General features: G+C 42.4%; 1 protein-coding gene across 4 annotated transcripts in view; it reads left to right on the forward strand.

Moving 5' to 3' along the window:
- The window catches only part of sox1a (SRY-box transcription factor 1a), a 74,967-nt gene extending 49,411 nt beyond the window's left edge, over window positions 1-25,556 (forward strand). For 2 of the 4 annotated variants that reach the window (XR_011311273.1, XR_011311272.1), the window contains exons 2-4: window positions 6,348-6,465; window positions 18,850-18,899; window positions 24,274-25,556. Coding sequence is in view for 1 of the 4 variants with exons in the window: in XM_069707611.1 (XP_069563712.1) it covers window positions 14,106-14,948; window positions 18,850-18,870 (864 nt within the window). In the remaining 3 variants the exon portion in view is untranslated. Of the gene's footprint in view, window positions 1-6,347; window positions 6,466-12,789; window positions 14,949-18,849; window positions 18,900-24,273 lie in introns of those variants that run through there. The other 2 variants (XM_069707611.1, XR_011311275.1) reach the window with 2 other exon arrangements.
- Window positions 25,557-26,405: the final 849 nt, after the last annotated feature.

Consider the following 26,405-nt stretch of genomic DNA (forward strand, 5'->3'; position numbering starts at 1 on the left):
AGTAATGCAGCCTTAAACCTGCAAAGATCCTCCACTGTGGTTCACTCCTTGTAGCACTCTCCAGTCCTTTGGCAGACAAACTGCCTTCTATGAGAGACCACATGCTGCCATTTCTTTAAACCACAGCTCTTGTGCTTTTGTGCATAAACGATCCACGTGGTTTTGTTTCCACATCAGAGGATTTTCTTTTTGGCAGCAAGTCTTCTATTAAAAACTGCCTCGGACCAGACGAGTCGGGTGTACCAGGGTCCTACTGGTTTCTGACAGTTTCAAGCTGATGGCACTGCTGGACATCTTCCCATTTCAAAGGGGAGTCAGCTTCATGTGTCTTTTGGTCTGCTGCTCCCATTTTTCTTTGCCGACCGCTCGTTTACAGTCCTCTGCCTTGCACATTTGTTTGTGTCTCTGCAGTAGAGTTTTGCTGCTCTCCCTCCGATGTAAGATTTTCAGATGAAACTCACTTCCTGCTCACTTGTTTGTGTTTGCACTTGTAAAGTTTTTATTTTTTTTATACCTGATGTAAAAGTTGATTATTAATTTCTTTTTTTATTAGGGTAACATCTGGGAATGTGGCAGCAGCACTAGAAAGAGTTCAGACAGTGAAAGAAACAAGATTGTGATTTTTTTTTTTTTTAAGAAGTAATTGTAACAGGAAAAGTAGGAAGTAAGTTGGGAGCAACAAAGTCTGAAATGGAGACGGAGACTTAAGAGAACATGGACTAACAACATTTTTAGTCATACAATTTCAAGGACTTGTTGAAAGAAACACGATCAGGCAGATCATCATACAGGATTTTAAAAGATCCCCAGGTTAGCTGAACTGATTTGTAAGAGAAAACAAATTTCCAGCTTTCTGGCTCCGCTTTGACCCTCTGTACCTGAGGTAGTTGTTCACGCAGTTTTCTGAAGCCCAGAAAATAATTACAGATATTTTTGTGCACTCACTTGTCGTAGTTATACCTCCAAAAAAGAGCTTATATTCTTTGGCTGACCTTGTCTGATTGCTCTTGTTGATTGAACATTGTTGTAGTAACGTCATTGTGTTTTCAGATTGTGGCGTGAACCTGCTCAGAGTTATCACAAAGTTATCACAACTAAAACAAAACCCAACCAACAGATACAAACCCAAGTGCTAAAAGACTTGAATTTATTTTTAAAAAGTGCATGTAAACTCAAAACTGATAGATAAAAAATAAACAACAGCGTAATTCCACACACACTACTGTAAACTTTTTTCGCTGCATAATCCTGTGTTGTTACCTCCTGGTATGAAAGCAAGAACGTGAAAAACATTATCTTCAACCACACTTCGGCACAGAGCATTGATATTTGCCGTGTTTTTCTCACGGAGGTAGCTATTGGTGTAGTATGTCCCATTCCCAGGGTGTCTCTCAGAGTACTGTCTCTGGGAACAAAACCAGGCAAATAACCCTGAAATCTATCATATAATGATCCGGCCCTAATGACTATGGCTTCAGGAATAGGACAGTCCTCGAGTTAATCACTGCTGTCTACCTTAAACTCTGTATCTTGTAATTACCGTGTCCTCCTGGATCCCCCCCTCCCCACTGTTTCTTCTCTGTTCCACCACCACTTCATCTTTCTATCTGCTGTAGAGCAAGAAAGTTGCTTTTCAAAAAATCTATTTCCCTGAAACTGACTTTGTGTGTTGGCAACTTTGCCAATTATTTTGCTAGAAGATGAGAAGATTCAGTGTGACCAATTTTCACTTTTCGATCAGAAACCTGCCTCGTCCTGCCTTGTCCTGCCTCTGCTCCGCCATCCACCTCCTCCTCTGTCCCCGCTGCCTTACCTGTACTCACCTATGTCTGTCTGTGCAGGTGAGGGAGAGCCAAGCCACCTTTGGGACCTGCTGATTAGAGTATTAAAAATAAATGGGCTCAGTTTAGGTGGTGGCGGGGGAGTTGGTGGTGCGGTGGTATAAATTTCTGTTAATTTTTCTTCTCCCCTCCAACCCCGCCCTCCCCCTCTCTCCTATGTAGTGACTGATCTGGCAGAATATGATAGCATGGGCTGTCACGGTCATAATTAGGCCTATTTTCCGTGAGGTCATCTTACAGGGACGCCGGGCGGCTGTGGTTCACACACAGGGTGCTCTATGCTGCTCCTGCCCCAGAGCCCCCAGGATATGATCGTCCACACAGGGCAACAAAGAATCACTCCGCAGCAAATGAGCGAAACATAAAACACCCACAATCTGATATGGACTGTGGTTCCCAACGCTTTATACGCTGGGAGAGTTTACCTCACCGGGTTTTTTACATCTGAAAATCAAATAGCCTTTTTTTTTTTTTATTAAATCGTCTCCAGTCTAAAATATTAAACGAGATCTGTGGGAGGATTAAGCTGTCAAGGGAATTATTTGTGATGGATTTCAAAGGTCGAGCCGCAGTATGCTTGTTTGTACACCGAAATCGAGTAATTAAACGTGAAAACTTTGTGTCTGAGTTTTTAAATACAACCTGAAAAGTGTGAGGTAGACGTGAGAGAATTTGGTAATGGTTTTCTTACCAGAAAGCCAACAGTGCCAAGTCAGAGCGCAACATATTTCAGTTCCATTCAAAACCCTCCTTGGTTGGGTCAACAGCTGCAGGCTAGAATTAGAAATCAATTATTCAGCTTCGACAAGCTCATTAAGTCTCTGAATAGGATTTTCTGTTCTGACTCTGCCTGCTCATTTCTCCTAGCTTGCAGTTTCTAATTAGTATTTCTTTTCTCTTTAAAGTTTGATGGGAGTTTAGTTAAAAAACGCAGGCATTGACTTAACACTCACAGCCCTGCTGGCTCCTCTGAACAGTATCATTATCTGTAGAAGAGGCTGTATCGGTACATTGGAAGACCACTAAGGTTGTTTGCTTTCGGTTTGGGCACTGTCTAATGATTGGTGTCACCAGGCTAAATTAGGCATTAATAATCAAAGGAGTGTAATCTGGGTAAATTAAGCATTAATAATCAAAGGATGAGTGGAAATGATCACACTCGGTAAATGAAGCATCACTAATCAGCAGTAAGAAAGAGGGCACAAGGCCAACAAAGTATTTTGAGACAGAAAATGGAAGGATGTGCACGGGCAAATGCATTTATAATCAGCTCCCGGCTGAAAAGACGACTCTGTGCTAAAATGATTGATGTTGTCATAGAAACATCCATCCACTCCATTCGATGGCATCAGTCGAGTGAAGCCAGACATAAGCTTGCATTTCATAATGTTGCCTACATCACCTGCAGTGCAAGGAGGCATATTTGCAAACCCATTCCCCGTCCATCCCTCGTTCTCTGTCGCCGCGCTGCCTCCTCCCATCCCTCCCTCCCTCTCTCCCTCTCTTCCTCTCTTCCTCTCCTCCCTTCCTCTCCTCTCCACATTGTGTGTGTCTATCTGATCCCGTGGCCTTTTGTTGAGCTATGAAAGGCCTGATGCCACACTCATTATTTTCTCCTTTATCTCTCTCCCCACTGCTCTGATTAGAACAGTCGCCCCTGACAGACGCCCTCAGCCAGCTCCTATCCATTACAGTGTGTGTGTGTGTGTGTGTGTGTGTGTGTGTGTGTGTGTGTGTGTGTGTGTGTGTGTGTGTGTGTGTGTGTGTGTGTGTGTGTGTGTGTGTGTGTGTGTGTGTGTGTGAGAGAGAGAGAGACGTGGAGCTACTTACCTATATAAACCATAAGTGTTTTCTGCAAAGTAAATGCATGTGTTACAAAGAAACATATGAAAACACAGATATTGGATAAAGGGTAAAATACGAGAGGGAAAATGAGGTGTATGCTGATCATTTTCAATTACACTCGCTTCCACACATACACACACTGCACACTCTTTCTCTTGCACTCGTACACACACACACACACACACACACACACACACACACACACACACACACACACACACACACACACACACACACACACACACACACTCACATTCAGTGACTTGTGTAAGCGAATTTTTGTCTTCAGGTTTTTGGTGCTACAAAGTTGTGCTGCTGAAATATTATTCAGGAAAAAATGTCTTGACATCTATTGCTCAGCGTTACGTGTGCATGCATGTGACTGTGCCTGCATTTGTGTGAATCAATAGACCTTTATATCCAAATTCCCTCCCTCTTTTAGTGAAAAATAAACAAAACAGAGACATGGGAAAATAAACTGATGTTCACAGAGGTTCTCTGCAGACGTAAGTGCCCTCAAATGTAAAATCCACACAGTGTCACACCTCACAGCATCAGGTTAACAGTGTAATATGAGGTGTCATATGTACAAAGTGTACAGAAAATCAGCAGGGCACGTTTAATACATCAGTCACTAATCTCCAATAAGCTGTTTACAGTTAAAGATTTAATTTATGCATAAATCAGAAGCACTGACTTATAGGACGCACTTTTAAATATTTTCAGATGGATGTAAAGTAGAACAAAAAGCCTGTTATACATATATTATTTTCTTATAGGTGCTCCTCTTCCCAGAGTAGTCTGAATATGTCATTATCTTTTAAATTGTATTATTATGCAAAATGAAGCAGAAATTTGATGAAACTCGGATGGATTCACCTGAGTTAATGGAATATGGGTTTAAGAGGGAACTAATTATCCCCAGTTTAGCAGGGAGTGAATGTATTGCTTTGCTAGGCCTGATTTTGAATGTAAACATTAATGGCCTCCTTGATTAGCATAAGAATGGCGTGTTATTGTCCTGCTCACTCTGCCTCCTATTGGATATGCATCTGTGCTGCTGCAGACACATACACACAGACCACAAGCATTAATACACATATTATTACCTGTCGTATCTACCAAAGATGCCATTTCTGTTTTTATTGTTTTGCTAATCCATAAAATTCATTTTCTCCAATCAAATTAGTTTTAAGGCCCAATGACATTATTGGAAGCTTTTTTTTTTTTTTTTTTGCAAAAGCCAAGACAAAAACAAACAAAGCTCTAACTTTTGAGGTGAAGGACAATATTTAATACAAACACTACTCAAGAGCCTGAGTCATTGTGACGTTCTTTCGTGTGGAGTTTTTTAAATTTTCTTTGGGAATTTTATCTGCGAGTCATAGCGGAGGAACGGGTCATTACTGTTCTAACAAAGGAGAAGAAGGAGGAAGGACGGGGGAAGAAGGAAACGTGGGACTCAGATGAAGAGTTAAATCAAGAGAAGAAGGCGATGAGGAGAGTTAAAGGGCAGGTGAAGAAGGGAGGCTTTGACTTGGGGCCTCCCGGGGACGGTGACCTTATTTCAAATTCTGGGTGAGGTACTATAGTTAGGCAAGTGAGGAGCCCCCTCCCGCCCCTAAGTCATAGACACACACGCACACACAATCAAACACACTTTAAAGACTGAGTTCAGGAATAGAGAGCCCCCCCCCCCTGAAGTCCTGCAGTTCCCTCAAAGGCCAAGCCGCTGCCCTGTCGTCAGTAAACCTACACAATAGGTTACACATACAATTTTCCTCCAAGGTCCAACTTCATATTCTCAGTGTAAGAGTGGCAACTTAGATACTCGGTTCTTCTTAACTATCACAGGATATTCTGAATATGAGATGTTTGTCTTAGTGTGTTTAAGTTCACTCAATTCCAGTGAGACTGGGCAAACTCCTTCCTTCTATTCTAATCATACAATCAAATTCCTATTTGTTGTTTTCTCAAACAAGTTATTAACGGTGAATGAAATGCAACTGTCATGGCTGTCATGAAAAGGATTGGAATGGTGCCAAAACGAATACACTAATTAAAATGTATTGATTTTGTTGGTCCCTTCTCAAACAGGAAAAAAAAGTCTTTAATGACAATTTTACCTTACACGACATCTACATCAAAAACCCACCTGAAAACAGCGTGTTCAAACGTTAAGTGTCAGCTACCCCTGCAAGGGTCACACTGACCTTTTCTTTGGCAATAAATTGTCTCAGACGTAGCTCTTCTGTATTCCTACACATAAGTGCACGTGCCGTGCACCAGTAAGAATACTAAATATAATGTGCCAACCCAGTATCATGCCAAAGCATGAAATACACTCACCGGTTCACTACCACATGGTCAGGTTTTGGAAAACCAAACTTGTGTTTAAGATTTAGAAAAAGATTTCTACAAAAAAATGGACTTTGCTTTCTCACCGACTCAAACTGTGATCTGCTGAGTGAAAGTCCAAGCTTCATCACCTCCGTCATACGACCCCCTTCTTCAACCCTAGTCATACCAACGTGTTCTTTTCACGCCGAGGCAAAACGCCACCCTGGTAGTATCCTGATGTACTGATGTGTTACATGCTTTGTTGTGATTGTTCTGAGTAAACAGTTAAACTGACAGTTTTTTTTATTTTTATTTTTTAAGGTGGCTGAAATACGTTTTCTTGCTGACCCGTCCACAGCAGTACATTGCTCAGCCTCTGTGCTAAGAAGAGCTGCCTGCTTCTCCAAACCTGGACTGTGTCGACCCTCATCTACCGCAGGTAAACACACAATAACTATGAATAAGCATCTCACACAACCCTGCTTCAAAAAAAACTTCCCCTTTAATGATCTCCAAGAAAGTTGGAAAACATAACTCTTACAATAAACTCATGACATTACTTCAACAACACCAAAGGCAAAGTCATTATGTCATGTAGTTCCTGATCTACAAAAATATGACATGTTAAGAAAAAAAGATTATAATTAATAAAATTATGTAATTCAACACACTAGTTGCTAAAATAATGGTTACCCACTGATCTCACTTCTAAAATTGCCAGCCAGACTCTATTTCCTCCCCTCACACGTGGGCAGAGAGGAGAACTCGCAGCTCTCTTCACAGGACTTGCACTTTTTTTTTCTCTCTTTTTTTTTACTTCTCCCAACGTTGGCTTCCTGTCATCCATCTTCCTTATCTTTACCGCTGTCATTCTGTTTGGCTTCAGCCACTGCAATTCAGTGCTGAAAAGTGTAAAAACATGCATCAATAGCTGAATGGGGCTGCAGAGTGCATCAGTGCTAACAAGGTCTAAGTGACAAAGTGGTTAACTGCAGTATGTGTCTGTCTTACTGGCTTCCTCCCTCACACTCATTCAGGCTCGCTTTCTGCTCGCCCTCTGCCTCCAATCCACCAGCCGGCCGCTCATACATCTCACAATTTTTACCCATTTTTTTTGGTCTTGTCAATCTCTATATCTGGCCACTGTCTAATATGACAGATTTCACTATCACCTAAGAAAGATTTTCCATTAATGGGCCCTGACCTTGTCTGACTGCTGTACTTAAAAAGCCTCTCTGCTGCACTTTCCCTGAATTGCTCCCCTCACTCCTTGACCACGACCCCACACCCCCCACACACACACACACACACACACACACACACACACACACACACACACACACACACACACACACACACACACACACACACACACACACACACACACACACACACACACACACACACACACACACACACACTAACTTTCCATTTCACCTCGTCTCCTCGCTATAATATCCCCCCCCCCCTCTCCCATAAATGTTCTGCTCCTCTCACCTTACAAGAGCCCCCCTCGGTTGTTTGTGGGGGCTTGACTGATAGCCATTAGTGTTACACCCTATTACATCAGTAATGACTGACTGTGAGCTCTAATTAGAGATGTGTTAGGGAGAGCTGACTTACTCCTCCACCCCCTCCTCCTCTTCCTCCTCCTTCTGCTTTTCCGCAAAGCTGTTACTGTGACTCCATCGCCGTGGCGACACCATTAGCACAGCACCTCTAAGAGTTGCAACTCCTGACTGTTAAAACCATTATGTTCATTACAGTCCAATCAGAGGGGAAGGTGTTATGGCTAATTGATAAGCTGAACAATGCATAAAATCTTGTCTCTAATTGCCCTGCGGGAAAAGGAGAAAGCACCCTGGGAGAAAGAGACAGTGAGAGAATGAAAGGGAGAGAGTGGGGAAGCGACCGCCGTGCTAATTTCAAAATCTGATATTTTTCCACTCGAATAATTTAGGTTTACAATATGTCTTCATCCAAACATGCTGTAGAGTTTTTTTCCCCCCCCTTCTTGAATAATGGGATGTTTCTTCTGGGTTTGTCATCTGTGATAAGATGATTATCTGAAAGGTCTGTGGCACATTGTGAAGAGAGTCTCGCCTTCTCTGCTGGAGTAGGTAATCCTGGGTAATAGCATTATGGACACAGTGTTTTCCTAAAGCCCATGATTATCCGCTGCTGTTTGCCGTGGGATTGACATTGGCCTCCCTGGTCTCTCTCTCTCTCTCTCTCTCGCTCTCTCTCTCTGTCTCTCCCCCTCCCTCCCTTTTCCTCACTCTGTTTTTTTTTCCTCGTCACTCTTTTTCTCACTTTTCTCACTTCATGTCATCCTGTGTCTGACTCACCACTCCATCAAGCCCTTATATGCTCTTGCGGTTCTAACAAGAGAAGAAGATGAAAATAGAGCACATGGAGCAACAAAAGAACAAATTGCTCGTAGACAAGAGTGCCCCAGATTTGAATGACATGTTATGCTCTCTTTGTCAAAAAAAAATTGCACTTTCAGTTTTGGCAGTTTGGGGTTACCATCCTGCTCTAAACTCAATAGGACACGATGCGTTATGCTCTCTCCTAAAATATGCTTTGAAGTTCTACATATAAACCAGTTGTACTACTTTGGGTCTGGATCTGCAGCCGTGTAACAGACGACTCCTGTCTTTTCTCTGATGCTTGTGTTGTTGCCTCTTACAGTTTGAGAGGTCTTTGTGGTTCTGAGTGTTGTGTTTTGGAGATCTGTGTGTGTCGTAGAGAGCCCAAGTGGACTGAACTAAGACCTCTGCTTTTTAGCCAATTGGCTCACTCTCCCCTCTATGCTTTTAGGCCTGAACTTGATCTGATCTCCCTCTCTCGCCGTCTTTCTTGCCCTCTCTCACCCAATTTTACTTAGCTCACCACTTTGTGTCAATCTCCTGCTCGTGCGGTTTATGTGCAGTCCGTATTTGATGCTGTACGTCTTGAAAGGTGAATCAGTACAAATGAAAGCATGGAGAAGCTGCTTTAATGTGCAGCGAGGCTGAAAGAAGGTAAATGAAAAGCTTGGTTATACATTAGCTTACAGAGTCTAAGCCCATGAGTTCATCTTCAGATTGTACACCAACTAATATTTGTGGCCATATCTGAAACGTATTCTCTGAATTTCTTGTGAAATAAAGAGGGAAAAATAGGTGCTCGCATGTTGTTTAGCTCGTAAATGTATCATTCAAAAAGGAATGGATCACTTTTAGCATAAATCATCTTCAAGAGTCTGTTTTGTTGCCACCCGTTGTTGCTTAACAATAGAAAGCCATGAAATGACTTTTATAGGAGCCACAAATTTCTCACCTTGGCTCTCCCTGTAAGCAGATGCATGTGTGAAGCAGGTGAAGATACCTGCCAGCCGCAGCAGCTACAAGTCAGGGAGTGTGTCAGCTCTGGCAGACCTGAAGCCGCGGATGCAGCAACAGGCAGAGGAGGGAGTCGGCAGCAGCGTGCCGGATTCATTAACAATGAAGGAGCTGCTCAACCAGGCTCTGCTCCTGTGTTTGCACAACAAACGGGGGACGTGTGAGGGTTGGACTGAGCAGAAATTAATCTGTGAGGTAATCAACACTGTTGAGAGGAGTGAGGAGAGACTGAACAGTGTGTGTGTGTGTGTGTGTGTGTGTGTGTGTGTGTGTGTGTGTGTGTGTGTGTGTGTGTGTGTGTGTGTGTGTGTGTGTGTGTGTGTGTGTGTGTGTGTGTGTGTGTGAGAGAGAGAGAAACGGACGCTCATGCAAAACTATAAACCTGTCTGTCTGTAAGAAACCTTTAATCAGCCCAGCTGTCTCGTGTGTTGTATGAAGTGTGTACGTGTCCCCGCCTAGAAGCTGTCAGAGCCACATGCTTACAAGCTGTGCAGGTTCATATAAACTGAATCTAATTGGTTACTGCGGACTTCACAGTGTGAGGCAATATTTGATGACTCCGGGATCATATTGTTGGAAACTGCATATGTCCTGGGTAAAAAAAAAAAACAGCCTCCCAAAGTCAATACTACTCCCCCCCCCCCCACCACCACCACCACCACCACCAGCCCCCACCCACCTCCCCACCACTCTTCCTCCTCCCCTTCCCCTCCCTTTGCATCCTTTTCTGTTCCAGGATCAGTAATGGGAGTCAGTATCCAGGAGGAGGCGAAAGGGGGTGCGGGGCTCCTCGCCAAGTCCTCGCCCCTCCTCCCCGAATGCGGCACAGCTGCCTTTCAGAACCCCGCCGCTCTAGCCCATTCATCCTGGAGAGCCCAAAAAAAAAAAAAAAGTGGCTATTTATTAGAATACTTGTTTTGTATTGTTCTGTGGCGCACAAAAGACGCTCCATTATGTTAGAAGCAAGCCCCTTTCGCAGAGAGAAACAATAACTTGGAATTGTCTTTTTTAGAGTGTATAATAAATGTCATTTCTTCTTGTCTCTGCCCCTCAGTGTGTGTTGAGTGGTGGGTTTGGGCACCGGGCATGGATGGCCTTGGCACTCGAGCGGCCAGATTGTAGTGGGAGTAGCGGTCTTACATGAAGCTTTGGAGGGGTTTAGGACGGCTTTAGGAGTATGGAGGGAGAAATCTGCCCACTTTGTCTGGAGTAGAGGGAACGAGGGGAACATGCGTAAGTTTGCATATGACAATTCCGTTCGTAAAAAAAAAAAAAGCTATTTATATAAATATTGAACCTGTCTGCTGTGATTGAAATCGTTATTTATTTATTTTTTATTTTTTTGTCTAAACGCGAGGTGGAAGTAATGTTAAAAAAAAAAAAAAAAAAAATAGCAGGATAAAGCGGATTTGAACGCTTTCTGATCTCGGTGTATTGAAGTAAATGTCTTTGTTGACAACCTTTATTTCGGAGCGTCTGCGCTCTGCTGTGCTCAGTTCAGTCCAGATAATGTGTCTCCAGCTGCAGGCTGTCGTTTTTTATTTTGGGACAAGTGAGCTCCACAAGAGCTTTTTGGCTGCACAGAGCGCGCAGCTCTGTGGCTCATGATGCTACCAGTTGCTTTCCAAGCGGCTCTGTAGATTTTCCGGAGTGACATTATCGGCTGCTGATCTGCTCCGGACTGAGGGGGTTATCAGCGGTGCCACCTTTATTTAAGGAATAAAATGTTGCATGCTGTAAAAAAAAAAAAAATATGCAAGCATTTATTATGAAATAATAACCTGTCAGATTTTACATTGCGTGATTGTTTTAGTGTTTTCTACTTTTCAAGAGGCGGGCCGAAAGCAGGTGGGGGCTGAACATTTAAGATGTTCGGGTGTGTAAAATGAAGCTTCAGAAGCACGCGCTTTGTTTCTCCCGCTCAGTTAAATAATTAACCCCGGTTCATGGGCAGGTGATCAGAACTCGGGTTTTTTTTTTCTACTTCAAAATTAACACCACCCAAAAAATATCCCCGCTCAAGTTTACAGGTTTAGGGGTAGATTAAAAAAAAAAAAAAAAGATTAAAGGGGGTAACACTGATACAGTGTGGAGGTTTTGAGGGTTGCTCTGCGAGTTGACAAACCTAATTGGCACAATGACACCCACTGGCCGCTGCGCGTGAGTCTTGTACTTGTATGTATTTAGAGCCTTTCACTTATTTATACTACATGTATATGCTGCAAAGGTGTGGCGTGTAAGGAGGGGGACGGGGGGCGGCGTTGGATAACTGCTTTGACCCTTGGCCCCAGTCGTGCACCATCATCACAGTGAACGCACATCCTGTTAGTGAGGCCGCGCGCACAAAGCAGCGACGGGGTTTGAAAAGAGGTTGGTTAAAAGAGGAGTGACTGATGGGGGATGACAGAGAAAAGTAAACAGGGGGCACCGGGGTCCCAGGGTCACTGTAAGGGCTAATCCGCAACGTACAACCCTAAATCCACTCAACAGAGAGAAGAACGAGCAATAATAATGATGATTACAGTAATACTAATATAGTTTTATGATTATTCCCGGTCGATTCTTAGAAATTCACAATGAACAGGTCGTTTTCACATTTTGAATTATACAATTGTTTGATACTATTACGAATGAATTCATGCTTTAAGAAAACTGAAAATGTCGTTAAAATATGAAATAACAAATCTGACAAAATCCTGTTTATTTATAGTCTGTTATTGGAGTTATGTCTGCGTATTTTGATGAAAAAAATAATTGTCTTTATATTTGGGAAATATAGGCAAATAAATGTGACTGCCCTGAGTATATTGTTAATTCCAAGTCTTGATCACTAGAAAACTGTGCATCAGCGGTATTGTTTTTCTTAATTTCTCTGTTTGTTTGTTGTGTGATCGCTGTCCTGGCACTCACCTCCTTGGAGCGCTGCGCCATGTCATCATTATATTGTCAACTTCCCCGGCCCTTGTCAGCCACATGGCCCTGGACCACTGGAAACGTTTATTGACCACTGTGACATCCCGTTAACCCCATTACCAAAGACGCGTGGATCCGTCCGAGTGATCCCGCTCCCTCAGGCCCTAAACAGAGAGCCATATCAAGCTAAGCTCTAATTAAAATAAAAACCAGCAAAAGAACGATAGAATGATTAAATCGTTAGTCTCGCCGCAGGAAGGGGTATTTCGTTTTCCCTTTCAATTAGAGGTTGATTGGGCTTTTCATGGGGGGTCAACTGTGAAATCTGGATTATATATGCGCGGACTTGAAGACACATACACCGCTTCCCTCTCCTGGTTTCTAAACGGGCTACTTGACTGGATATTAAATAATAGACATAAAACGTAACAACCACATACAAAAAAAAAAAAAAAAAAAAAAAAAAAAAGTCCACAAAAAAAAAACGACAGCAGTGGAACAGTTCACATGTTTCTTTTCATGTGGAGCTGCACACATGAGGGATGGCCAGGACTCTTCCACCATCACCAGCAGACGGCGGTAACGGCGCTTTGCCCCGACAGTTTCACGTCATTATATGCCTCCTATCCATCCTTACGGGCTTCTCCTCAGACCAACAGTTTTTTTTTTAGTTTTTTTTTTACCAAATCTCTTTTACATCATTTTCAACGTTGAGTGTGCGTAATTTCTCTCTCCGACACCTACTATTACTACATACCTTAATTACATACCTGGAAGGAGAGAGGGGGACAGAGACAGAGGAAGAGAGAGAGAGAGAGAGAGAGAGAGAGAGAGAGAGAGAGAGAGAGAGAGAGAGAGAGAGAGAGAGAGAGAGATGGTCTGAGAATTGATTTTAAGGCGCGGGCTCAGCATCAAGTCGTTTGAGATTGGTTTGGTTTGGGTGGACTGAAGTGTAATTGTAGTGCATAAAAATTGGGCCAGAGCTTCTCGGACGCGCAGTGATTGTGAGAGTAACTTGTTTGCAGGAACTGTCTTTAAAGCTCAAATATTAAGAGAAAGAAAGTAGCTGTTAAAAATAATTTCACCCACAGTTTTATTAAAACCTCTGAATTTATAAGATGCCCGATATGGAAGCTGTGTGTTAAGGTGATTAATAACATTCAGCAGCCATTTCAATTTTTTTGTAATTATGCTGAGATGTTTGACTCATCGTAATCACAGACTGCACCCACCGTTTGGCCGCTACATCACTGCGAACAAATCTTAGTTATTTTTGTGGTTGAAGTCTCTGAGAGCGTGTTTGGAAATTTCAATCGTGCTATTTGTGGGATTGACCCTCCTTTCTGCCTCCTCCTCCTCCTCCTTCTCCTCCTCCTCCGGTGTGTTCTTCCTCTATGGTCCTCTAGTCACCTGACCAAACGCCATGCAAATCACTCTGCTGCTAGAGCCTCATTGGCCGCTTGTGGCTCATTTAACCGCTGTCAGTGCGCATCATATGGCCGCCGCTTTAACCAACTTCTCAACTCCGACAGCGAAAGTGGCTCAAAGGCGCATTCTGTCACAGTGGATGTGAACCAGTCCAGGCGAAGTGGTGAAAAACTGGTTGGAGAACATTTCATATGCCTTTTCGGATTAATTTTGATCTCGTATTTGTTTCATTTGGGGTTAGAATATAAATTTTGTAAGCCAGTCGTCCCGAGCGCACCCGTACTCGTGCGCACCTGACCTATCTTGAAATAGACTTTTTTCTCTGTTGGTGGCGAAGTTTAAAACCAGGTGAATGTATAGCATGATGATGGAAACTGACCTTCATTCCCCCGGCCCCCAAACGAACACGACCACGGGGCAAACGGGGCCGAATAGCGGGTCCAAAGCGAATCAGGAACGGGTGAAGAGACCGATGAACGCATTCATGGTGTGGTCCCGAGGGCAGCGGAGAAAGATGGCACAGGAGAACCCCAAAATGCACAACTCTGAGATCAGCAAGCGGCTGGGCGCCGAGTGGAAGGTGATGTCCGAGGCTGAAAAGCGCCCTTTCATCGACGAGGCGAAACGGTTGCGAGCCATGCACATGAAGGAGCATCCGGATTACAAGTATCGGCCAAGACGGAAGACCAAGACGTTGCTGAAAAAGGACAAATACTCTCTTGCCGGTGGACTGCTTTCTGGGCCCAGTGGTGGCGGTGGAGTTGGTTTAGGGGTCGGCATGAGTTCATCCGGGGTCGGGCAGAGGTTAGAGAGCCCCGGGGGTCACGGAGGCTCCGCCGGCTCCGGCTACGCGCACATGAACGGCTGGGCGAACGGTGCGTACTCGGGGCAGGTGGCTGCAGCCGCGGCTGCCGCAGCGATGATGCAGGAGGCTCAGCTAGCCTACAGCCAGCACCCGGGGAGCGGAGCGCACCACCACCACCACTCACACCACCATCACTCACACAACCCCCAGCCCATGCACCGCTATGACATGACAGCCCTGCAGTACAGCCCCATCTCGAACTCTCAGAGCTACATGAACGCTTCTCCATCCGGCTACGGCGGGATCACCTACACACAGCACCAGGGCTCCGGCGTCTCCTCCTCAGCTGCCATGGGGACGTTAGGGTCGCTGGTGAAGTCGGAGCCGAGTGTAAGCCCTCCCGTCAGCAGCACACACTCACGGGGTCCTTGCCCCGGAGACTTGAGAGAGATGATAAGCATGTATTTACCGACCGGAGAGCCGGGGGACCCGTCAATGCAAAGTAGACTCCATGCCTTGCCGCAGCATTACCAGAGCGCCACGGCTGGAGTGAACGGGACGGTCCCTCTAACACACATTTAGAACTCACAGAATAATTGAAAACTGCAAACGAACACATAACCAAATATTTACCTCTTTTCTAAATAACCCCGGTCCCGAGAACTACCTGCATTTTGTACAGAATGTTTATGATATTGTAAATGAAGGGTAAATAGCATATTCATCTCGGCTTTTTTTGAATAGCCACCAGTGGAATTATATAACGAATATGATGCTGAAATATTGGTTATTGTGCTATCATCTTTTTGTCCATTACTTCACAGTCTTAGTTGAGGGTTGCGCCAGGTTCACATATTTGCTTCAATTGTCTCATAATTTTGGGGGTTCTTGTAAGTTATTTGAAAATGAGATAACGTGTCATAATCATAAGTAAGTGCTTTAAAAAGATATGGGAAAATCACATTCTTTAAACATTTGTGTTCATTTGCAGAAGCCTATGTCTTAATTCTTGGAAATCATCTCTTTTTATTGTAACACTCTAATTATTGTAAATTGTGAATAATTTTAATATTTCAAAGGATGACGGGCAACTGCTGTTGTAATTTAAGTGCTTTTCTGCCAGTGAAAAGCCCTGATATTGCAATGAAGAATAATTGAATAAATTTCCCAAGATGTTGCTTTGATTCTTAAGAGAACGGTCTTAGATTGATTATTTCTCACAATGTTCTTGCAGAAGTTTTTTTTTTTTTTTTTTTTTTACGTTTTAGGACACAAGTCTATCATCAAGACATCTTCTCGAGAAAATATAGCCTCCTCTTAAGCAATTTTTGACGTCGCTGCTGGACACAAATCCCACGAGCATTTAAATAGCCTAATTGTTTGCGCGCAATTATGCGTAAAAGCTACAGTGTGCAAGGCTATGAGGGAACCATTTTAGTGGGTGGACGTTGTTTCATGAGCTGAAGTTTTACGTGGGTAACACGTGTATTCAGAAATTGTAAAAATATTTTCTTCTGTATCTCAGTAGCATAAAGGCCAAAATGTAATAATTTTCTAATATTCGATGCAGGCCCAGATGATGGCCCACGTTCTCCTTTCGTATTTAATATAATCCCCTGATACGTTTGTTTTTGAACATGTTCTAAAAATGATATAATCTACAAGAAGGCCTCACATGACAACCACCTGTTAGTGGTATTAATGACACATTCCCATTTTTATTGAATTATGTTTAAAACAATTTTCATTTATCCCTTTAAAAGGTGATGAGATGTGACTGTTATCATTGTCAATTTCGACTTAAAAATTCTTTTTTTTTTTAGATTTCCTTCTTATTTAAATCAAATCATAGTATATTTTTAGCTTTATGTTAATAATCAATTATATTCTATTTTACTGATGAATTGCAAAGTTGTGCCAGACTTTCCTTTCTTGATCAGATCACATACGATTTTTAACTCATGGCATTTTTAAAAATAATTTTATACGAGACTATTTTGTAAATTAAAATGGGTATCAGTTAAATTATACATCATTAAATTAGATTGATACCTTATTGGGAACTGTGTAGATTTCGTGAACTGCAGTGTGAAGTTTTGATGTGATTTCATTGCTTCTGTTTTAAACATTTTACACAAAACTCAGACGGAAATATTTTAGAACAGTAATACATAAATAACAGTTCAGAGATAAAATGGTTCATTTTTGCAAAATAAGTGAAAGATTATTTTTCTCTACCTGAACTGGAGGACTAGTTTGTTACACATCCAATGGAGACATGGATTAAAATTTTAAAAAAAAATCATCCTCTTGATCTCCGTATTACTGTTTAATTGTTTGTAATTGAGAGAAATATATTTTAACATTCGATAATTGGCTGTAGCATAATTTATATATCGATTGCTGCTTGGTGAGCCACATACAGACCTCAGAAGAACAGCCTTCTCCAAATCACACAAACTTTAATTTCTCTACGTTTTGCTAATTAAATAAAATGTGTACAAAGATGACAATTCAAGGCCTAACAAATCATTATAATAACTTTCATTCTGCTTTTAACCTTACTGCATGGTCTCATACTGTGACAATCAGTTCTTGTGTCTTGCTCTTGACACTTGATAGAGTCGTAAAGAAAGGTAACAAAACTGCCTGAGGCACAAACTGGGATTTAAACAATAAATACACGAGCTCTGCAAGAAACCTGTCTGAGTGAATAATCAGTCCGAATCAACCAGAAAATCTGAAGGCCCCTTTGTTCAGATAGAAAACAAAAGTTAAATTCACTGAACAAAACCACCACCACCACATACAGACTAAGTGTTGCACACACTGGACTTCCCAGTGACCATCACACTGTGACAAGTAGCGTGTGGCGTTAGTGATGACTCATCCCAATTTTCATATATTGATTTTAGAGAAGTGGGAGTTTTAGTACTTTTTGGGCAGAAACAAAAAAACTGCATTGTGGATCAGTTTAGGAAAAATAAAAAGATACCGGCGTCATTTTGAAATTATTAATCCTTTCAAAACAATTGAAATCAATCTGAAGATGACTTCATTTTTTGACAGGCCGCAGCTGGTTTCGACGTGAACAGTTTCTATAGCCTGTAGGCCTCATATGAAGATACAGACTAATAGCCATACACATGCAAATGAGGGGAATTTATGTCTACTTAGGCATTTTGAAAAATCAATTAATCTCAAATACGTAGTTAAAGGGCCTATTTCACACTGATGAAGACTTGCATGGCATGTCAATTAAACCTTTTAGGCCTTATAGTAAAGCGTGTAACGTCTGGCTGCGCGTTAATCTGTTGAAATAAATAAGAGGAACAATGTCTGGAAAGTAGTGGAAATTTCAAAACCCCAAAGAAACCGCATCTATGGAGACATCTCCGCACTCCGGCGCGCACCGTATGGCATGGGATGGCCTCCTCGTGTGTTTTGCATCTGCTTCTATCTTATCTGTTGATGTGAAGAGATGCGGATTAACACTGAAAGCCCGGGGAGGCGGAGCGCGTCACGGCGCATCGCCAGGCTAAAAGAGGAGCGTTCTGGCAAATTTAACCCGAATAAATTACACCTTAAGGTGGAAGAGGGGTAAGTGCGGGGTGCAACGTATACAGTGGCAGCGACGGTCGCTGCGGCGCGTGTGTGTGTGTGTGTGTGTGTGAGAGGAAGAGAGTCCGTGTGTGTGTGCGCGCACGTGTGTTTAGCTGACCGGCCAATAAATCTCTCCACCGTGCGATACTCTTATCTTGTAGCCACCGATATATTCCGTGCTAGGAGGCCATCAGCTCTAGCGCACACTCGGTTGTTCGTAAAGCCCCGATCCCTTGCACTCCCTGTCCTAAATGGGGATAATTAGCGTCACTTTATCACGCCTCTGCATATTTTCTCCGCGTCTCCCCCCCTTTCCTAAAAAAATTACCAAGCAGCCTGCTCTCGTCGCCCGCTCTGTCACAGAAGATTATGGAGACAGATTGCACAGAGCGAATGTGCCGGGCGAGATTAGCGCGGAATAGAGAAAGCAACTGGGCCAATGAATTCCTCGGAAGGGCCTTATCGTGCAATTACACGTTGACATGTTTAACAATCTTGCTGCCTCTTAATCCTGCAGTGCTGCTCTATCTACCCACAGCTACCACGCTATATGCCGGCACACAGACCTAATGCACCGAAACGCAGCACAAATGTACTGAAAGTTATGAGAAATTGCTTTATTTCCAAACTTTGTCCAGCATCCTCCAAACTACTTTTTTATTTCCTATTTTTTTTTTTTTTTTTTCAGATTTCTCCGTTGCTGGAATAGCATCTGCACTGGAACTTTTTTGAAAAGAGGTGAGATTTTAAAATACATCTTAAAATGGTTTATTGTTGACCTAAATCACTGTTTGACTTTAACAGCTAATTAAAAAGTGACAAAAAGAAATAAATATATGTTTTCGCTATTGTCCATCCAGAGTGTCGATGTGACATTGTTTGGAGTTAAATGTAGACTTTTCCATCTCTGCCCAACATTCACGCTCACCACCACCGCCACATTCCCCCTCCCCCTCCTCCCTGTCCCTCCTGCCTGGCGGTATATCGGGGCCTGTGTGGGAGTGATTGTGGAGCGCCACTGTAGGAATTTGGCAGCGTCCGTGGTTTGGAGAGCCGCCCCACGCTGAGCCCCATTCAGCGGCCAGCGCGCTGTGAGGTTGGGAAGTTTCAGTCAGCCGTACAACTCAATGGCCCCCACAAAGGCGATTACAAGCCCCAGCGCATTCCTGTAGGGACCTGGGAGCGGCGCAGGTGCGAGGGGGACCGGGGTAACCCGTCAGAGGAGTGATAAAAACGGGACAGTGCTGGGACCACACAAAACCAGACACTCCACAGGAACCGGGGATTTTTTTTGGAGGAAGGAGGAGAAAGGGAAGAATAAGCCTGTAGAAGATGCAAGTTTGTGGGGGTGGGGTGGGATGGGATGGGGTGCAGCATACTGAGTGGCCTCACTGTCCATCACTGAATGAAAGTGCCAGAGGACTGCAGTCCGGGCTGTAGTCAGGATTTCACTAAGGTCATGTGTCCAAAATCCTCCAGAACGAACCTGTCCACCTCAGAAATTGGACTTGCTCATTCAAAAATTAATTTTATTTTAATTTAACTGTTCACTGACAGTCACAGTAACTTTCATAGTCTAAACATCTCTTCTTTCTTTTTTTTTTTACATTCGGTCCAGAAGGAGTTAGAGTCCCCTAAACTAAACATGTTAAATATATGTCTGATTGTGAACTGTAAACCCTCCATATTCCTATAAACTGTTCCACAAGAAATGATCTCAGTCCAAAGTCCAGTTTGGTGCAGGAAGATGCACTGGTGGACAAATCTGCTTGAAATATTGTATGGCTTTGCTTTGAAACTTATATGATAATATGTTTATATATATTTATATACAACTAAATACGATTTTTATCAGTCTAAAATCCCAGCACCTGGCAGCAGACAAAATTAGAAATCAGGGAATTTATTATTGAGAGTAGCAGCTAAAGAGCTAAATGTTCTCCTCAGGCGATAGGGAACAGTATTTGTATGGTCTACCAATAATATATGTTGAAATTATGTTCATGTTTTCAGCTTGTTCCATCACTTCCAAGTGGCCGGAAACATATTCATGCTGATTTACATATAGGAAACCGAAACATTTTGGCTAAGATAAAGGTTGTGTTCTTCGGTAAAAGAAACCCGTGCTGACAGTTGGAGACGCGTTCTGAGGAGCCGTCTCTCATATCAGTCACACGCTTTGTATGGGATTTAGTGTCAAAGTTGTTTGTACTGTATGCCAAAGCATCCACCCCAGTGTACCTGTGACTTCTCTGCAAGATGAAACTTAGATTTAAATTTTTTTTTTTTTTTTTAAAAACCCGAAAACGCAAGTCAGTGACATTCAGCAGCTAAATATATTTAGCAAAGTAAATTATAGCGGCCTATACAGAGTTACTGTGTCGGAGACAGGGTTGGAGCCAAGGACACAGGTGGCAGTTATGTTTTACTGACGTTGCACAGGTATTGAAGTGGGCTTCATTTTAATAGCAGTGCTACAGCTAGTGCTAGCTGTCTCTCCCACCTGTTTGGTATGTTGGTGTTCAGTGCAGAGATGGCACAGAGCACACAGGTGGGAGGTGGTGCGAACAAGTGGGCGATTTATTCAAATCAAGCAAAGCAAGTTGCTGGTGTTTTGGAGGAAACTGAGTCTCTGCTGGAAATTTGGGGATCCTGTCAAAAAGGGCGAGCAAAACACTGAGAGGGAAAGCACCACAAGGTACCGAAAAGAGCCCAAAAATACATCTAAACAAGGAACAAATATTTAAAAAGGCAATTTTGAATAAACACTCTGAATCCAGTAGATACATTTAGCATCACATTTAAATGTGTATCATACAGGATGTCAGCTGTGATCTGTGAAAACCTTCTTTAGTTCCTTAAATTACGTGAGAAATGATCTGTCCTACTGCCCTGAGATGGCAGCAGGGATTCATCATATACGATAAACACAGCCTCCAGTTTGAGAAGTGTCATCACTCACGATGATCGACTGTGTTTACCTTGATGGAAATGACATCGGGCTGCACCTCTTCACAAACTGTTGGGTTTATGACTCAGTATTCTGCCAGTTTGTGTAGGAGATGCCAAACTCATTAATCCTGTGTGTTCACGGCCTTATTTTCAACCTTTCTGGCAAAAGTAGGTTTCTTGTTTTTTTCTTAAAATTCATTTGAATTTATGTGATTTATATATATGACATTATTAAATTTTTCTCCACAAACTCCATCTTTGGCTGCAGATATGTTCCAGCGTGCACTCAGGCCTTGAAGCTCTGCACCGTCCACACAACAATGCTTTCTCGAAAAGAGGCCTTCCTATTGGGTCAGCCACTGTGACTGGCAAAACTGTTCTAGTGGTATACGTTTAAGTTTATTTATCGTAGCTGCCATGTACAAAAAACATTCATCTCAAAAAGAGAGGAGATGCGCTGTACCAAAGTTAGCTACTAGCTAATTTCCATCTGCAGTCCCTAGTCAGTCCCCAGTATGAGACCAGTAATGTGACTGGCTAAGAGGTGAATGGCTAATCACCATGTCCTTCAATTCATATTGCAATTTACCACCCCTGGTGCATTCGTAGCTGCTTTGCATCCTCCAAAGTGTTGTGCTGAGATCTCAGAATGTGGCAACATCGCTAACAATACGTCCAACAAGGCCAAAAAAACACAAGCAGCCAGATAAAAAAAACGTTATAGAACGGTTATAGTTAAGACATGTTGACTCTCAGTTTAAAACAGAAAAACTAACAGCTGTAGCCAAGTCCAATGTTTTGTCGACCTCTTCCCTGTGTGGACTTATGCTACCTCCTTTGCTCCTGTTATATTTACTATGGCCACTAGAGGCTGCTGTCACAATAAAATGCAAATATATAAAATGTAAAGCGGATGTAGCTTCCTGGTCTGAAAAGAGAAGCCAGTACAGAAGCGCCTTAATGTGCAGTACCACTGAGGGCCAGTGGGGGCTGAGTCCAAAAAGCCTCCGGCTTCAATAAACTCCCATTACACCTTTTTCTTGAAATACAAAGCTAATAACGTTTGTTATCATACCGTCGCTGGCTTCTCAGTTAGATCCGCCCCTCACTCCTCCCCCATTCGTCCAAATATGGCAACGTCTGGCTCCGAGACACCACATCAGAAATGCAAAACTCCAGGCTTCAAAACGGCAGTTCACAAACCAATGGATTACATCACAGGGGGACCCCCCCCCAAAAAACCAAATTTTTCTTTAAAATTGGGCCTCAAAATGCAAGTAATCAGTGTGCCCGCATTAAACATACATCTTATTTCCCACCAGAGAATTACAAAGAAAGTGTAATTGATAACCTGAAAATGAGGCGGACTTGTGAAACGCAGATGTATTGAAGAGAAAACAAACACTCACATGGAGACTGCCTTGCTGGGCCGAGATAAATCCATGTTCCCTCAGTTGATGTGTGGACGTGCAATCCAGCATCGAGTTTGTAAGACTCTGAAATGAAGAAATGGAACTTAAAAATGATCAATCCTGAGTAAAATGATTTATTTATTGTTCAAAATAAACAAGCTCAATATTTTGATCAAAAGAAGAATCACTGGAGCTTCATCAACCCCATTTTTTTCAGCGTCTCCATGTGCCTCGTTCAGAACGGACAAACACTTCAGTACTTGTGTCCCAAACAGCAACGAGGAGTTTTAAGCTCTACAATCTTCCTGTTTGTGCTCTTGAGGGAAGAATCTTTAGCCCAGAATTTACCCCGAGTGTTTTTCTTTTTTCTCCTGAAGTTTCTTTCATGGAGTCTTGGAGACAAACTTTTGGTTGTTTGGCTGCTTGAGTCGGACTATTACAGGTGCTCAAGAGCAAAAAAGGGGGACTTTAGAATAAAAATGGTAATTTCAGTGTGGTAAGTGGCATCCTGTTCTTCACTTAATATATGCAATTACCCTGAGTCATAACTGTATTGCTTATTAGAGTTTTTCATTTCCATTAGCAAGAGCATTAAAAAAAAAAAAGATAACGTATGTCATTGGAAAAAGGACTTTTTAAAACAACAACTTATGACATTTCCATCAGCCACACTAAAGATGGTGAACACGGTAAATATTATACCTGCTTAACATTATGCTACACTCACGGCATATCACAAATTACATGTTTCAAACTTGAATGTAAATATCCAAGTTTTAGTTATGACTGGGAAACAGATTTTTGTGAAAACTCAATTATACCCGAGTTCCCACTTACTAATATGAAAGTGCCTGAAAATGTTTCACATCAGTCAAAGACTGTTTTCATAAACAAGGTTTAGTATTGTCATTGCATTGTATTTTAATCCTCCCTCAACCCAGAACCATTTTCAAGTTGAAGACTCTTGTTCCTGTAAACGTTCCGACTACGTCCCTGTTTGTCTCGCTGTCAAACTCTCACTGACCGTCAGTTACTCGACAGTTCACTCCATAAAGTGTGCTCTACACCTCACCTGCCGTGTTTCTCTATCACCTGCCCGCACACACACACCAACCCACCAGATGCTGTAGAGGATTTCTGCTCCTCTGTGGCAGATGATAATTCTCCAAGCAGCAGAGAGGGGTTAATGAGGGGTCAAAGAGTTCAGATAAGAAACAGCAGTTTTACGGTGCCCACCGCAACCTGCAGCGCACTGATAGCTGTTTGAAGTGGCTGACCTTTGAACCCTGCTGGGTCAAGTGATCAACAAACCGAGTCGTTTAGATAGGTCAGATTGGAACATGTGAGGGATGTGTATGTCACGGCAAGATGTCGCGGAGGCCCAAATAAATTGTTCTTAATGATTATAACCCTCCTCAATTTGTTTTCAGAGCCATTAGATGGTTGTCAGTTATCAGACTGTTTAATGTGTGGGATACATTTAATTCACTTGTCAATGCATTGCGATTAAACATTTAGCTGATTGGATTCTTTACATGTGCATGCATATGTTTGTATTTATTAATTTGTGCATGTTTTCCCCGAAGACTGTATTTGTTTCATGACAACCATATCTTTAAAACCACAGAGTTCCATACATTCTGCTTCACTATTCTTTATTTATTGACTTTTGACATTTGATATCCCCACAAATCAATATCCTCTTGTTTGTCCATCTCCCTCTCTCTCTCTCTGTCTTTCTCTTCCAGCAAAGTGATCATCGTGGCTATCACCAGTGGACGTGGATCGCTGTGGAGGGACTGTGATTAACGGATAGCACCTCGTCTGTTCTACTGGCAGGGCATCATTATGTGGAGCACTGGGAGATGGGTGCTGTGGGCAAAAAGACCTTTTAGAAAATGTCAGTGACAGTCAGAGCCCTAAATTTCCTCCATTAACTCTTTCCCCTGTGATGCTACCTTCTCTAAACCCCTTAATTACACAAACCCTTTCTCCTCTAGCCCAGTGTTTTGTATCTAGTGATTTCAGCGCATGTGGATTTTGTTTTTTATTTTTATGTGGCTTACCTGAAGATTGGACATAACAAAAAATAACAACCACAGCCCCATATTTCACCCACAAAAAAAGAAAAAAAACTGCAGTGCCTGCATCAGCTCTCCTTCCCCGGTCTCTTTCATTGGAGCCAGCTTAACTGTCTTAATACTCTTAGTCCCTCAGTTGGCATGTTTTCCAAGAACCCGCTGCATTTTCAGATTTGTAAAATCCGTTGAAATGCCTGTAATGAATATTTCTACAGCCTTGAGTGTGTTTAATGTGCTGTTTGACCGGCCCAACAGAAAACGTGTAAAGATCTGGCGCTAGGTCCAGAGAAATCAGTCGGAGCTTTATTGTCTGTCCCTGTTCGGCCACAGCTCTCCATCAGTGTGGTAACAGTGTGAAATTTCCATTTGAACACAAACCTCTGGCAGACTGTCTCTTATCAAGAGAAGCAGAGAGGATATAAACATTTCTTGTTTGGATATGCTTCTAGGTTCTAATTAACATCTTTCCTGTGCATGAGTGTACATGTCATGTAAATTTCTATTTAATTTCTTTTCAAAAAAAAAAAAAAAAAAAAAAAAAAAACAAGAAACAACTGTCTTTAGAGTTTTTTGATGGATTAAATGTCATTTTGTGAGACAGGTCTTTGTTATGCACTCACATCTTAAAGTTTGTTGTTTTGTTTTACAGCTTTCGCTGAAAAAAAAAAAAGGCACATTAAATAAACTCTTGCATCTTACTGCCTAAGAATAAAATATTGTCATTTATTTTCACATTCAATTATAAAGGTAAATTATTATTTTAAAGTGAGAAGTTACAGAAAAGTTTTAACATTTAAACAATGTATTAATTTCAAGGCCTAAACGCGCCCTCAATTATTTTACCATTGCCCCTAAGTAATTGATTTTGTGTAGAGAAAAAGCGAGAGGTGCAGGGGTGATGTGTGTTGATGTGTGAAAATCACAAAGCCAATAAATGAAAAATAACTGACGTTGTAATTGCGTAATTGAGTTTTGTAACCTTGCTTTATTGATTTTTTTTTTTTTTTTTCATCAAGGCATTTGGTTAACATCAAAGTTGAGCCCGTAATAACATAAATTGTTTCACTGCTTTCTGGAATAATTTATATATTTCTTTCTCTCACTTTAGCCTCTCGTTCAGGTGTGTGCCACCTGCCACACAATGACAAACACTTGAGACTCGTCCAGCGGTGTGTGCCGAGGTGCGGACTCTGTGAGCAGACAAAGACAGAACATGTACAGAGACTAGATAATGAGCATCTCAGGTGACTACATGCAGTGATTACCAGGTTGCTGGTGTTATATAGGACCTATATCACATAAACATACACTCCCACTCGCTGCACACGCGTTCAGACGCACACGTACTGTATACACACACACACACACACACACACACACACACACACACACACACACACACACACACACACACACACACACACACACACACACACACACACACACACACACACACACACACTCCTGAGAGATCCTTGGTTATCACACCCTTCCAGATTGTTCTGAACTACTTATGGAAAACACACACACGTCTCAAGATGTGGCCACTCTTGCCAATATGAGCCCAGTGTTAAGAACAGTTGTTGTCGTTGTCGTTGTGTGTTTTTTTTTAGCATCTCTAAATTCCTAGCGTTGCTAAGGTGCTTTGGGAGGGGATTAACAGAGGCTGGCGCCGATGAGCAAGCCTTGCAGATTTCCAACCAGCAGGAAAAAGACAAAGAAAGAGGGGAAAGACGGAGGGAAAAAAACAGCAGAGGGTTAGACAACAGGGAAATGGCAGTAACAGCTTGTGTAAACAT

The sequence above is a fragment of the Brachyistius frenatus genome, unplaced genomic scaffold (genome assembly GCF_029030835.1).
Source record: "Brachyistius frenatus isolate BFR_SWC_R1_liver_20210118 unplaced genomic scaffold, ASM2903083v1 Contig_70, whole genome shotgun sequence".
In the NCBI taxonomy this organism is placed as follows: domain Eukaryota; kingdom Metazoa; phylum Chordata; class Actinopteri; family Embiotocidae; genus Brachyistius; species Brachyistius frenatus.